This window comes from Narcine bancroftii, chromosome 4 (assembly GCF_036971445.1).
Source record: "Narcine bancroftii isolate sNarBan1 chromosome 4, sNarBan1.hap1, whole genome shotgun sequence".
NCBI classification, from domain to species: Eukaryota; Metazoa; Chordata; class Chondrichthyes; order Torpediniformes; family Narcinidae; genus Narcine; species Narcine bancroftii.
The window spans coordinates 172,619,974-172,636,405 of NC_091472.1; the positions used below are offsets into that span (position 1 = coordinate 172,619,974).

The 16,432-nt window shown below is 39.9% G+C and overlaps 1 protein-coding gene across 8 annotated transcripts in view; it reads right to left on the reverse strand.

The window, feature by feature from the left end:
- The window catches only part of cabin1 (calcineurin binding protein 1), a 570,396-nt gene that overhangs the window by 326,478 nt on the left and 227,486 nt on the right, over nucleotides 1-16,432 (reverse strand). For all 8 annotated transcript variants that reach the window (XM_069933017.1, XM_069933018.1, XM_069933016.1 and 5 more), the window contains one exon: nucleotides 8,464-8,577. In XM_069933017.1, coding sequence (XP_069789118.1) covers nucleotides 8,464-8,577 — 114 coding nt within the window. The remainder of the gene's footprint in view (nucleotides 1-8,463; nucleotides 8,578-16,432) is intronic.

Here is a 16,432-nt window from a genome sequence, read left to right on the forward strand (position 1 = left end):
CCAAGAAACACATTTAACCAGAAAAAAAAACTTGAAATTAAAAAGAGATTGGGTTAGACATGTAGCCTTTTCTTCAGAGGATATAAGCAAGAGGTTTGGCAATTTTGATATAAAAAAAGAATCTTCCAATTAAAATTCAAAATGTTGTGATAGACCCCGCAGAGAGATAATATAATGATACATTGTCAAATATCTTCTGAATTTTGAACTTTCTTAAATTTATATGTTCCAAATAATAAAATAGGAGAGGACAAAAAATAATTTGTATGTAAATGGGATGCAAAATTGATGGTTGGAGAAAAAGAGACACCATTGTTGAAACATCTGATTAATATATGGAATAAAATAAATGATGAAATTGGTGTAAAAGGATATATATCACCTTTGGCCCAAAATTCCCTTATATCTTTTTCAAAAGACAATCAATTTTTGGATATTTGGTTTTGTAAGAGGATTATAAATGTTGAAGATTGTGATGAAAGAAAGTCAATTAATGATATTTGAACAATTGAGAAGTAAATATGGAATACCTCAAAATACGCTTTTTTGTTATTTTCAACTGAGAGAATATTTGAGAGATAAATTAGGACCAATCATGTTGTTACCTGGCTGTTGTGAAATAGAAATTCTTATTAAAAAAGGAATTGTTAGAAATTTACTTTTACAATATTTTTTTTATTACAATTAGGAACTCCTAAAAGTGAAGTTCTTAAATCTAGACAGATGTGGGAACTGGAATTAAATATCACAATTGATGATGAAAGATGGGCAGATCTTTGTAGAGATTGTATGACTAATACTATTAATGGAAGATATAGATTAGTTCAGTATGATTTCCAACATCAGTTATATCTTATACCACAAAAATTGAACAGATTGACATCAGTCTTATCAAATGTGGTGAAGATATAGGAACTGCTTGGTCCTGTTCCAAGGTAAGATCCTTTGGCTGGGCTTATTAAACTTTTTGGAACTTATTAGGAAATATTGAAAGAACAAAACCTAAACTAAAATTGTCAATATACTAATTAGAATTTGTTAAAATTACATTAGCAGTGGCAAGGAAATGTATTGCAGTTACTTGGAAATCAAATAAGCATTTGAGAATGGCACGATGGAATGCAGAAATTCAAAGTTATATTCCTTTGGAAAAAAATGACATATAATTTAAGAAATAAATATGCTGTGTTTTTACAAATTTGGTGCCCATATATCTCAATTATTAGGTTTAACTTTATAACGTTGTACTTCCAGTACCTCTAGACCCGCTAGAATCTCCTCTGGAATGTATTAAAAGATTTTGTTTCAATACATATGTTGGATGATATTCCTCTGTGGAATCCTGAAAGTTTATTTTCTTTCTTTTATATAACTATATTTTATTTCCATATTAAATATTTTGAGGGTGGGGGGTGGTTTTGGGGGGGTATTATATACCATCGTGTATGTAGTTTTAGGATGTTTTTCTTTTAATATTTTGTATTAATATATCGAATTTGATGACTACATATATGGAGAAAAATAATAAAATATTCAAATAAAAAGAAAGCTGAATGGTCTCAGGGTGGACAAATATCTCAGACTAGATGGATTGTATCCTTGGGTTCTGAAAGAAGTTGCAGTAGAGATGGTGGAGATGTTGGCGTGATCTTTCAGGAATCAACAGATTCTGGCATGGTCGCAGAGAACTGGAAACTTGCAAATGTTACCCTACTATTCAAGGAGGGAGGCAGCAGAAAGGAAATTATAGACCAGTCAGCCTGACATCAGTGGTTGGGAAAATGTTGGAGTTGATTGTAAAGAATGAGGTTATGGAGTACTTGGACGCATATGACAGGACAGGCCAAAGCCAGCATGGTTTCCTTAAGGGAAAATCTTGCTTGACAAACCTATTGTAATTCTTTGAAGAAATGTCTGGCAGGCGAGATAAAGGAGATGCAATGGATGTTGTGTATTTGATTCTCAGATGGCCTTTGACAAGGTGCCGCACATTAAGCAACTTAACAAGATAAGAGCCCATGGTATATCAGGAAACATACTAGCATGAGTAGTGCATTGGCTGATTGGCAGGAAGCAGAGAGTTGGAATACAGGAATATATTCTGGTTGGCTGCCAGTTACTAGTGGTGTTCTACAGGGGTCAGTATTGGGCTGCTTCTTTTTATGTTGCATATTAATGATTTGATTTATAGAATGAATGAATGTCTTTTGGCCAAGTTTGCAGATGACATGCAGGTAGGTGGAGGAGCAGGTGGTAAAAACACAATGCTGGAGAAACTCAGCAGGTCAAATAGTGTCCTTTATATAGCAAAGATATATATATATATATGACATTTCATCAAGGAAGAGCAGGTTGTGTGGAGGAAATATAGAGAGTGCAAAAGGACTTATGGACAGATTAGGAGAATGGGCAGAGGTTGCAAATGAAATTCAGTAAAACCACTGGCATCTAGCATCTGTGGGGATTGTTGGATGCTGGGTAAGTGTATTTTCTGGTTGCTTGAGGCTTACTCTTAATGCCTAAAACTTACCTGCTGCCTCATGATCTGCTGATTTCTGCTGCCAGATAAGTCTAATATACTGATACAAGCTGTTTGAAAATGAACACTGTGCTTCAATATTTATCTTCTCATGGAACTCCTGTCCTTTTTCTTGCAACATGGGTCCTGATATGCAACCACCTTCTTACTTTTTCAAACAAAATCATTTAAAAAGAGCCTGGTTGAGTAAATCCATCTTGAAGGTATGAGGAGTGTGACATTGCTCAACACTTTTATCGGTATCGGACTTCATCTAAAACTGCTTAATTTTATGAGACTTGACCTTAATGTCATAGATGATTTATGAGCCTCCATAAGCACTTTCACCTTTTTCCAGAATCTGACATATTTCCATCTTCTGCTGAAGGGTGAGCACAACACATTTACACTTCCCTGGCAGTTTTTTCTTTTGGCATGGTAATGATTAGAGGGAAACTTGTCCATAATAACATCCTGCAAAATGAAATTTCTGTTTACGTTGGTCACAAGGTGGTATCTGATAGCAGGTGTCGCTTATCGCACAAGTGGTGGATTGGCCAACATCAAGAAGCACAAAGATGGGCTGCCAGACATATTATGGAAGTCCCCTGCCCCAACCTAGAACCACATGATACAGCATATTACTCACCCTTCTATTTTAATATGGCAGTAACTCTACTCTTGTTCAAAGAGGAGGGGAAATGAGATGCCAACCTAATGAAATTCTAATACAAGATTATACACGTGCTAAAAAAAACAGAAGCAACATGCATAAGAAAAAGCAACTTGATCTCACAAGCAACACAATCAAAGCTTTGTACACCAGTCGTAATAAGCTCTGTAAACTCCTGAGGACGTCAAGGTGCTGACTGACAGCTTGGCTGAATGGTGTACCAGCAATAACTCTTCACTAATGTCACCAACACCAAGGAGCTAACTGTCGACTTTAGAAAGAGAAAACCAGAGGTGTATAATCATTGGGGAAATTAGAGGTGGGGAGGGTGAGCAAATTTATATTCCTAGGAGTCACCATTTCAGAGGACCTTTCCTGGACCCATGTCATTGTGAAAAAAGCATGTCAGCACCTTTACCTCTTCAGGACTTTCATTTCACCTCATGGTTGCACAATATCTGCAAAGAGATGGCCAAATTGACTTTAGCTAGCAGGGGGGCTACTTTACATCCGATATCCTGCAGAGTGTCACATCCATTTCTAAAATGGTCAAACTCATGAAGTGCTGGGAGTAATGAGGAAAAAAGGAGAGGAAAATGGAAATGAGTGACATGGATGAAAAGGTGGTGAGTGAAAGAAACAGGGGAAGAAACTAGGGAAAGAAACAGAGGGGGCGAAAGAAACAGAGGGGGCGAAAAAAATCAGAGGGGGCGAAAGAATCAGAGGGGGCGAAAGAATCAGAGGGGGCGAAAGAATCAGAGGGGGGTGGGGATAGATTACCTCAACCCCTCAAACAATCCCCGTTGTCTGCAGACGCCGGCGTTGCAATCAGGCAAGTGTAGATTGAGCAATTGCATTGTGGGATACAAATTACCCAAGTTTTTGCGTGAGTGCAGGAACGTGAAGCAAGAAAATATTAAAATAAAGGTACAAACTTTGCTGTGGGAAAGTCGCAGCAGCAGGAGAGAGAGAAAATAAACAGCAATAAATAGCAATAGCAGACAATTTTTAAATAGTAGGAAAGTTACTAGCACTATAGTGGACAATTTATAAAAACCGTGGGAAAAAAAGTGATGGCAGACCTGACTTCCCAGGATGCCTTGCGGTAGAGAAATCCCTCCAAGAGTGCTCTGTGTATACTCTATCACTATCACACTGCCAGTCGAGCAACATTATTACTGGAAAAAGGATGGTTGAACTTTTGGGTTTAAACCCTGCATCAGGAAAAGGTGGCACTCTAGGGTCTTGACTGGAAACACCAACCATCCCTTTGCCTCTACAGATGCTGCCTGATACACTGAGTACTCCCAGCAGTTTAATTTTTGCTCCAAATTTCAGCATCTTGAGTCTTGTGTATCCTTGGGACTCTGCTCAATATTCTGTCCTGTGGATTTTCCAGAAATTTGACAGGAACAGACTTTGATGGATTTTGCTTGGAGTCAGTTACCCAACTAACAAAAGAGCAGTCAATAGATTCATTGAATGCTGAAACAATTGAAGTACTCTTGCTCAAAAAAAATCTTAGAAACTCAGCATCAGAAGGAGAAAAAATATACGGCTAATAGTTCGGATTGCAGCTCTTCGTCAGACTCGACGAAGGGTCTCAACCCGAAATTTCAGCCCTTCTCCTCCTACCGCAGCTGCTTGCCAGATGAATTGTTCCAGCAAATCAGTTTTTTTTTGCTCCAGATTCCAGCATCTGTCATTAACCTCAAAGTACACTTGCCTACCTCTAGTCAGCTAAGGCAATAGTCACAAGGTTTCAGACACTAAACAGGTACCTTTGTTAACTTTAATTCAGTGAAATGGAGTGTGTGCAAGTAGTCTACAAAGGAAGCACATAGAATTGCACTATTTAATTAAAATTTTAACTCACAACTGCAAACAATTCATGAGATTGATGAAAAAGTTGAAACAATGCCTCCTTTCATTTAAGCTTCTCAGTTCCCGAAATGGTAGGCTGGAAGCAAAGCATGACTTTCATGCATACCTGAAACAGGCAATGGATTTTTCCAAAGCCATATACGGGAATAATGTCTGAACAGAGATCATACCAAAGATTTGTGTCAATATGAGGTACCCTTAGGGAAACCAGCCACAACCATCCTGCATGAAGTGCCAATGCTCCTGTCCATCCAAATAAAACAAGCCTATTCATATCTGTTAATCTCAGCTAATCATTTTACATTGGCAAAAAGAGAAACTTAGCACCTTCGTATGTGGCTGTATCAGGCTGTGCATGGAACCAAAGAGCACGGGCACCAAGTGTCACAATGTGCTGAAGTTCTACCTGTCCAGGTGTTGCAAAGGATGGGCCTGGTCCCATTGCTGTGCAATATCCTTGTCAGCTGGGCACTGTCACACTACCTGCCCTGATAGAAAAGTTTTGCCAAATACCTTTTGGTCACAAGACCATCAGGCAATAGTCAGTATGGAACATCCTGCAAGTCACTGACGGACAAGGACTCGATGGATACTGTGGAATAGTTCCCTGTGCAGACTGTCCAGGTCATCTAGCAGAATGCCTCATCACCAGTGCTCACAAACAAGCACCAGGACTTGGCCTGGATGGTGGTGAGAGGAGCTCTCCTGGTCATATCCTTACAATATCACCTACAACACACTTTCCCCCTTGAGATGACTGTGGTGAAGAGACAGTGGCTCACCTCTTTGCAGAATGCAGATTTGCTCAGTGTGGGTGGAGATCCTTGTCATGGATCATCCTCAGCAGCAGCATGACAAATGATTCTCTGATTTCAGGCTGTTCACGGGGACACACAGAGTCAGTCATCCAGAGCTGCCAGAAGACCATCAACTTGGTGAAAGATGCCCTTTGGTCTGGCTGAAACTTGGTCTTTCAGCACACGGAAATGTTGCTGAAGGAATGCTGAGAGAAGCAATGAGGCTTGGCGCATTTGAGGGGAAACCCCTGAACTACAAGAAGCCATGGTGGTTACAATGGTGAGAAATAGAGGATGAATGTAACAATGTACAGTAATGGGAATGTAAATATGTGACACTAAGAGTGTGAAAATATTTTGAATGGTTTTGTTTTGTTGAAAACTTATTGTGAATAACATTTATTTTCAAAAAAAGTAGTGATACAACCTGGGACAAACTAAAGATGCAATAATGGCCTGGATGCATGTGGCATCAAACATAGGTAACGTCAGTTTACTGAATGTAGAATCAAACTTCAGCTTAAACATTGAGTGATGATTCCAACTTTTAATAACAGGAGAGAGAGGGAGAGAGAGATAAATGTGAAAACCTGCATAGGCAGCCTTGAAATTTTCACTTTCAATTTTAATTTTAAGTCTTGTGATTGGAAAACCAAGCATGTAAGAGAGCCAACAAACAGTAGCATAATAAATAACCACGGTGCTTCCTCATTGTTGGTGATGATCAGGGTGGTCAGGGTGCCAGGGAACCCCCTGTAAATAAAGTCACAGGGTTTTTTTTTCACGACCATTGGAGAGCAGACAGGGTTGCTGCTCAATGTCACATCTCAAACATCACATCTCCAACAGTGCTCCACTCCCTCAGGAGTAAACTAGAACTGTAATCGGGAAAACCAACCACAAACAAACAAAGTCTTCAGATGCTGGGGTCATGTGCAATGCACAAATATGCTGGAGAAACTGATCGTCCGTAGTAAGTAAAGAATATACTTGATAAAGGACCCAGGCCTGAAACTTTGGTTACCCTTCACTCCTTCAGATGCTGTGTGACCTGCTGAGTTTCTCCAGCACATTTGTCCATTGCAGGACAATCCAAATAATCTTTTATAAAAACACTGAATGAATATAATTGTAAACACAACATTTACCTACATAGATATAGCACGGTACAGGCCTTTTGGCACACAATCCTTTTGTGATCTACAGAAACCTACTCAACAGTCTAAACCTTCCTTATTTCACACACATAACCCTCCATTTTCCTTACATTGATGTGCCTGGTTGAGTCTTTTAAATGCCCCGATTGTACAAGCCTTCACCACCACCCCTGGCAATGCATTTCTGGCACCCACTATTCTGTGAGTCAAAAAAACTTACCCTGACATTTCCCTAAACTTTCCTCCCATTGTGCAGATGTCCTCTGTTATTTGCTATTCCAGGCCCAGGTAAAGGATGCTGGCTGTCCATCCAATCTATGCCCCTCATAATTTTGTAGACCTCTATTAAGTCTCTTCTCATCCTTCTACGCTCCAAAGAGAAAAGTCCTAGTTCTGCTAACCTTGCCTCACAAGACTTATTTTCAAATCCAGACAACATCATGGTAAATTTCCTCTGCACCCTCTCCAAAGCTTCCTCATCCCTCCTATAATGAGGTGACCAGGACTGAACACAATATTCCAAGTGTAGCCTAACTAGGGTTTTATAGAGCTGCAAGCAGAATTTTATCTGCCATGTCCAAACCATCAGCACTCAGCATCATCATACTGTGAAAACAGATGCTGTAGCTTTTTCTAGATGATGCACATTTGTAGCTGAACGTGGAAAACCTGTGATTCCTTGCTCACTCACAATAAGCTTTGCAGATTAACAGAGAAATCACCACACTGACATTTACTTACTATTTCTGTAACGCAATACAGTAGAATACGTTTTTAAATGATGGGCCTGGCCACAATTAGAGTTAATCCAAATTCTTTGGTACTTAATTTATTTTAAAGTTTATTCATAGAGGTGTTCTGTTTATTTAGATTCTAATTCCCTTAGATAAGTTTTCAAAACATAACAGATTGTTATGATAGGTACAGATTCTACCTGAATCCTGTGTGCGTGCTTCAATCATTATTTTTATAACAGCCAATTTCAAACTAATACATTTTGCTTCTGATTTTGTTCCAAGTGGGAATACTTCATTTTAATCACTAACTTGATGTCACAGTTTATGCATGTCAGGGATCATCTTAATCTGATTGGCCAATGATCTCCAACATGATCAAGAGAAGTACATATCTTGGAGAATAGGCAGCTATCATCCACTCAGTTGGAAGTTCCATCACTTCATCATTCACAGCAAATTTCAATCCCCTTTATATGTGGACAACTCAGCAAGTACAACTGAGATTTTAGAAGATTTAAAAAAAGAAACAGGAAGAAAGAATAAACAAGATCATAGTTGCATTAAACTCGAGGAGAGATAACGGTGTTTACATATTTCTTTTGGTGATACCTTCAAGTGCAACTTTTCACAACATGGAGTACAAGTCGTAAATAGACAGGGGTAAATTATTTTGAGAAAAGGCCTCCATGCAACTTACATTAAAAAAATTTGTCTTGTTCCTCTCATAAAAGAGTCCTTGTGCTGGCATATGCCTCAACTGTTGCCATGGAAGAGTGACACCAAGCAACACGTCTCGAGCCCAGTTCAAATTCTGTGGAAGACAAAATTGATGGAAGTTACAACACTCATGATACCCAAATAATCAAAAACATGTCCCAAAATTTCTGCCTTCATTGATGATCCCAAAAACTTCACCTTAAAGAATACACAATAGGCTGAATTATAGAATGGGTGACACCTGTATTTTATGAGTTTTAATTGTGTTTTTAATTGAACTTTTAAGTTCAAGACTTAAATAACTTTTTACTTCAAGTTATTTAAATTGCAGTTAAGAGATTTTACATGTCACCAAAATTGCCACAGATCACATTTTTTAAATAATGGATTTTAAATTTCCTACAATAGTTTTCAAGAATTTCAGATATTTCAATCAGACCAAAACTCAATGAATTCAGCAAACCTGGATTTGGAAGATGCTGGTCTAGCAAATTTTTTCACACAGCTGATATCCTAACCATCAATTCCCCAAAAATTTCTCATTCAATTTTTTTTTAATGTTACTCATCATTCATACACAGATTAGTTTTCCTGTGAACCCAATGAGTTTCAAGTTGAGTGAGAATTGTGGCCCCTGGGTGGCAGAGGGGACTCAGGAGCCCCCGTGTGTGGGAGGGAGTGCAGAAATCAGCATCTCATGAGCCCAATGCTGAACAATTGGGATTTCAATACAAATAGATGGTAGAATATCAGAGATTTACCACGTCAAATCTCTGCATCTGTCCAAATTCTTATTTTGCGTGATATAAACAACCATTTGAAAATAATGCTTTTTTACTTTCTAGTTTGCTGTTGAAGAATTGAGAATTTGACACAAGGCAAAATCTCAGCTTTTCATTGGAGCTCTCCAGGTACAGGCCTGAGGCCTTTGTCACCATCAGCCACTTTCGCTTCACTGCACCTTACCAAGAATCTAGTGGTTGCACAGTGGGCCCTTTCTCAACAAGCATCATCTCATACTGCAATCACTGTTCAAAACAACAAGGGCTGGAGCATTCACAAGACATTGATCCAGAAGTCCTGAATGGACTTTACTAAGGGCCCCCTCCTAAAATCCCCAGTGTCACTGAAGCCAAGCGTCTCCAGCCAAATTGATTCACTCCACATCATGTCATGAACCAGCCAAGAGCACTCCTCTAAAACCCCTGACTTCCAGAGGAATACCCCAATCCACATCTCCCTTCAAAGATGCACTCTATCCTGACCAGCAGCACCATGGGAGTACACCAGGAGACCTGTAGCTCTTCTTGCTGAGTGGAGGCTCACTTGTACCTTCTCAGAACACCCAAAAGAGGTGGTGTCTTTAGAAAGCACCCTCTATCCTCAAGGATCCTCACCACCCAGGCCATGCCATCTGCAACCATCAGGAAGGAGGTACAGAAGCCTGAAGACAAACACCCAGTAGCACAAAAACAGCTTCTTCCCCTCTGCCATCAGATTTCTGAATGGGCAATGAACAACAGACACTACCTCACTTTCTTTTCTTTTGTACTAATTTATTTTTAAAATGAAATTCATACCAATAGTTGCACTTGCATTTGCTGCTGCACAACAACAAATTTTGTGACATTTCATTACAGTAAATTAAGGATGTACAACAAATAGTCGTCTTGCCAATGATGCCAAGATCCCAAAAATAGCAGAGCAGAACTTCAAAATAAGCTTGCATCCAAGGGGAATTTTATATCTTACTGTTAGAAATGAAAAGGAGCAATATCCAAAGCATCAGCAGTATATTCAATCCAATCAAACAACAAAGTAGAAATAATATATAAGCGATAAATAGACACGATTATGGTTATTTATAGGCCAACAGGCATAAATGCTGACAGACTGATTGCTGAGGTAGGGCAGGAGAAATTAAGCAGCCTTGCTTGAACTCCTTAACAGGGCAGAGGTAGATCCATGAACCCATTTCCTCTGGCTAGGATAAAACATAGAAATACTGGAGGAACAACAGGTCTCACAGCATCTATAGGAGGTAAAGATATATAACCTTGTTATACATAACTTTAAAGAAGTCCTTCTTCCCTTGAAGAAGGGTTCAGACCTGAAACGTTCATTGTATATCTTTACCTCCTATGGACGCTGTGAGACCTGCTGAGTTCCTCCAGCATTTCTGAGTTTTTACCATTCTGTTATCCAAGATCAGTTGTCAGTGAACCAATGCACGTTGATCACAACTCAGAAGGCTGTGGGTTCAACTCCCATGACAGCATTCTGAAGGGGCTTCGTGATAAAATATTAAATACAAAATATTTAACACAAAATGTGCCAGAATTGCATTTAATAATTAAACAGACAACAATGATGGAAAATGACATTTGGACTACTTACTTGCCAAACATTTCCTAATCCTGGCGATACTTCAGTCACTTTTACGCCCAAGAAATGAATTTAACAGATAAATTATTGAAGACTATGTACAATTCAGTTATTGGCACAACAGAACAATGGCAGACACCATCTCTTTTAAATTTTAAAAGGTGATGAGTATCTTTTCTGATGATGCTCTGCCAGGCCTCTACTTCAGCCATCTTCAGCTCCTGCTTGTTTTGGGGGCTTGTCCCCAGAAGTTTTCTCTTGAGCATATAGAAGGCATACTCAATTGAATTTAGATCAGGTGACCTACTTAGCCACTCAAGAATTTTCCCATTTTTAAGCTTTGAAAAATTCCTTTGTTGCTTTAGCAGTATGTTTGGGATCATTGTCTTGCTGTAGGATGAAGCACCGTCCAATAAGTTTGGAGGTATTCACCTCAAAATTTATTTTGCTGCTGCCAGCATCAGTTACATCATCAGTGAAGATAAATGCGCCAGTACCTGTGACAGCATGCATTCCCAGGCCATAACACTCCTATCACTATGTTTTACAGATAAGGTGGTCTGCTTTGGATCTTAGGCTGTTCCTTTACACTTTGCACTTGCCATCATTCTGATGCAGGTTAATCTTGATCTCATCTGTCCACAAGACATTTTTACAGAATTCTGCAGGCTCTTTTAAATGGTTCTTGGCAAACTGTCATCTGGCCATCCTGTTTCTGTGGCTAACTCGTGGTTTGCATCGTGCAGTGGAGCCTCTGTATTTCTGTTCATGAAGTCTCCTGTGGACAGTAGTCATTGACACATCCACACCTGCCTCTTAAAGAATGTTTCTGATCTGTCGGATAGGCATTTCGGGGACTTTTTTCTTCACTACGATGACAATTCTTCGGTCATCAGCAGTGGAGGTCTTCCTTGGGCTACCAGTCCCTTTGCGCTTACTGAACTAACCAGTACACTCTTTCTTCTTAATTATTTTCCAAACAGTTGATTTTGGTAATCCTAAGGTTTGGGTGGTGTCTCTTGGTGTTTTATTCTCATTTTTCAGCCTCATAATAGCTTATTTGACACACATCTAGTTCTCAAATTGAAAAATGGCAACTACAGACTCCAAAGGTGAGCAAAAGCTTAGAAACAAGCCGAGCTCTCTGATGCCTGCACCATTGAAGTGAATAGAAACATATTTTCTGCTCAAGTTCGAGCAAATACTTCCAAACTCATTGGATGGTGCTTCATCCTACAGCAAGACAATGATCCCAAACATACTGCTGAAGCAACAAAGGAATTTTTCAAAGCTTAAAGACGGGAAAATTCTTGAATGACCAAGTCAGTCACCTGATCTAAATTCTATAAACATACCTGAGTAATCACAAACACTTGTAATGGCAAATGTCCCAAACATTATGATGCCCTAAAATGTGGGAACTAGGTATAAAAAGTGCTGCAATTTCTACATTGTCAAACCAAAATGTATACAAATAACCCTGAATAAAATCTGCAATGTGCACTTTAGTCATATGTGAATTGTTTGATTACAAATTTAAAAATGTGGAGCACAAGAGCAAATAAAAAAAGTGTCTTTGTCCCAAACATTAATATCATTACCTAGCCATTCACCATCCTCTCTTGTTCATCAGCAGAAATGCTTGTGAGGTTCTGTGCGAGAAAGGAGCTGAGCTGTAACCATTTGTAAATAAGCCCTTTGACAGGAGCATCTAAAATGAAACTGTTTTACATTTGCAAGAATGAGTAAAAATCTGACAATAATCCAAGGTGAATAACTTGGGGTGACATGGTCAGAAATGAATCTCAATTAAAAAAAACCTCACAGACTGAGGTGATCTCAGACCAGGCGGTGTTCTTCCAATCTGTACAAATTACCAGGTGAACCTCAATAATATTCAAGACCTAATGTGCTGTATTCTCCATAATACATTAAGCTCAACTTTTCCAAAATAGCAAGCAATGAATTCACTGACATAGATAACGCCTGATCAGGTATTCTCTCGGTAATTTTCTCAAAGTTTATTAACATCCGATTGCCCAAGTATAACCCAACGAAACTGGGTTCTCCAGATCTTTGCAAAATATGCAGGGTCATAATCAGACATAACGTACATATAGATAAACAATACATATATAGGACAAATATATAAAAATAAATGAATAAACATTGTTCAGTAAATAGTAGAGTCTCAGATGGCAAGTGTGAGCAGTTCCTTTGGTTCACTGAGCCTTCTCACTGCCTGTGGGAAGAAGCTGTTCCTCAGCCTGGTGGTGCTGGCTCTGATACTCCTGTATCTCTTTCCTGATGGGAGTAGTTGAAAGATGCTGTGTGCAAGGTGGTAGAGGTTCTCAATGATTTTGCACGTCCTCTTCAAATAATGATCTCGGTAGATCACGACGATGAGAGGGGAGGAAGACCCCAGTGATCATCTCTGCTGGTCTTGTGGATTGACCTCTGATCCAATTCTCTGCAGCAACCAAACCACACTGCGATGCAGCAGGCCTGGATGCTCTCAGTAGAGCTTCTGTAGAAGGTTGACATGATGATGGGCAGTAGCCTTGTCCAATTCAGTCTTCTCAGGAAGTGCATTTGCTGATGCACCGTCTTGACAAGTGAGGAGATGTTGTATGTCCACGATAGGATGCAAACTTGGTGCTCTCTATTCTTTCCACTACCAAATTATTGATGTATAGTGAAGGGTGGTCATTCCTGGTCCTCCTGAACTCCACAAAGGTTTCTTACTTCAAACAACCAGAGTGACTGAAGAAGTGTGCTGTGCTTTTGTGCTTGGAGTCCAAGGAGACACAGGTATTCAAAGCCTCAAACACAGACAGGAAAAAGACAGAAGGCCTGGACAAGGACCCATAAGGCAGGCTGGTCAAAGATGTGTGTGCATTCATGGCTATCCCTCAAGGTCGAAGATGATGAACTTTGTTCTATTTTCCACAGAGCGAAGATGCCTGTGGGTGTATTTGTTTAACGTGTACTTAATATTGCACTCCAAGAAGCACACAATACTTCACAAATCAATCAACTAATTCCAATAGCATTGAAACCATGACTACTGGAGATGGTGGATTTGTTGCAGCCTTTGTCCACCTTCACAGCCATCGAGTTCAAGGTAACTTTGTCCACCGTACCACCCTTGAGGTCTCAGTTGAATTGTTCTTTGTCAGGGACCTCACCGTTGACCTTACCTCCATGGGTAGTCATACTAGGAGCATAGCTGCAGATGGCATTGCTCTCAGGACCACTTAAGTTTCTCCACCACGACAAGGTGACAATCCATGTGTGTATTAACCACATCGCAATGACACAGCTGCTGAGGATGCTGTCTAGTGACAGAGAGGGAAAAGGAATAGGTGATCCAAACTCAAGTGGCAAATCAGATCTAAAATTGGCTAGGTGACAGAAAGCCAAACCTTATGGTTGAGGGGTGTTTTTGTGACTGATTCCTGATATCAGGAGTTCAATCGCAATGCAGAGTACTCAGCCCTTGTGTTTTGTAAAATATGTTAACGATTTGGAGAAATATTGGGAAGCACAGAAAAGAGTCTTCAGCTAGCACAAAAATTTGGCCATGTGAACAATATGTTTTTGTGACTGATTCCTGATATCAGGAGTTCAATCGCAATGCAGAGTACTCAGCCCTTGTGTTTTGTAAAATATGTTAACGATTTGGAGAAATATTGGGAAGCACAGAAAAGAGTATTCAGCTAGCACAAAAATTTTGCCGTGTGAACAACAGTGAGGAACATTAGAGTGCAGGAACAGATCAATGCTCAATTTAGTTGGACAAAAATATAGAAAAAAGTGTTAAGGCACGGAAGGAGGTAAAACAAGCCAAAGGAAATATGCAATAAATAGCAGACATTGAGATGAATGGAAGACTATGGAGTGTATTTCCACAAATATAATCAGAGAGATGAAGTCTGTTTACAAAAGCAAATTGAATGTTTCCCTTTATTAGCCAAAGCACAGACAAGAACAGCGCGGGGGGGGGGGGGGGAGTTATGGCAGAAAACATCAGCTCCATCGAGAAAATTGCACAATTTTTGATAGCGCATTCCGGAAAATTTTGAATCCAATGAAGGTGTGCAAAGAATGGGGAAAAATAGATATATTGAGGTTGTTTGCTTTGGAACAAACTGAAAAGAAACTTAATTAAGGAAAACAACATTAGGTTATTTTCCTCATTCCGCTCAATAATGTAACATTTTGTAAACATTAAGATAACATTAAGATTCTTAGATGTTTCCCCCATTTCTTCCCTAACTTACCTGTATTCACCTATCACCTGCCACTCTTTTATTCTGGCTTTTGGCCTCTTTCTCACCAGTCCTAATGAAGGATTTTGGCCCAAAACATCGATCATCTATCATCAGGATGCTGCCTGACTTGCTAAATTCCCCCAAAAATTTGTGTGTTGTTCCAGCTTCACAGCACCTGCAGTCTCTCTTGTTTGCATAACATTATATGGTCAAGGCATCAAGAACCAGGGTCATGATTTTGAAGGATTTAGCTGAAAGATTAGAAGAACAATGAGGTAGGAAAAATAACACATCAAGGGTGGGAACTTGGGAACTTAGTGCCCAAAATAGTCGGCATGTTTGAACAACATCTGGATGTGGATTGAACACCAGTGACCTGTAGATGAAGAACCAGGTGCTAGCTGGAATGAGGCTGAGCAGCACTTTTGTGACCAGCATGTACATCACATGGCCTTCTTCTCAGTCAAAGATTTTCTATGATTGCACAAGGTTGTAAAAGTACATGGACTACTTCTAACTAACCCACACTTTCTCTCCATATAATTCAGTGATTATGCCCACTGCAACAACCCAGCCCACCATGCAGATTTGTGTGGTCAACCTTACCCACTGGTGTTTCATCCTGAGGGAATCTCTAGAGGATTATGGAGGCCTGGTCATTCAGGTCATTTAAAGAGCAAGTGTATAAATGTTTGAAAGATCTGGGAATTCGGGGCAACAGGGAATGGGCACAAAGAAGTGAAGCCTGGGTTGGTCAGCCATAATCAGGAAAAGGGTGTGGGAGAATGGTGGTGGTGTTGCTGTAATGGTAGTATCACTGCCAATGTTGTGGACCCAGAAAGGGTACAGACACAGCCTTTTAGCACTTCTACGCAGTGTACGACTGCCTGTCTGTCCACCAAAATTCCCCTTTGCTACTTTAACTGGCTATATAAGGCAGCCAAAGGTAGTTTTGTTCCATTGAGGTCCATAGCTAAGATGCCAGTGATTACTCTCGGCAGCCAGACTTCAAGCGTTGCAGGCTCTGAGGAAGCAGCAGATCAGAACAGAGTACCAGAGTGAGAGAACAACCCCTAGCCAAGAAGGAAGAGGTTGAAAGAGAATCCTACAGAGATGGCCAGCCACAGAAGCAGATCAGCCAAGGCTGTAGGAACATGTCAACGAAGGCTTCTGCCAGTACAGCTGGAGTGCACATGGCTAAATGTGGCAGTTATGGTAGGCTCTAGCTCAGGCCTCATCAGCCAAAGGTCTGACTACAGGAACTAGGCTTCTGGTGAACCATGAATCAGG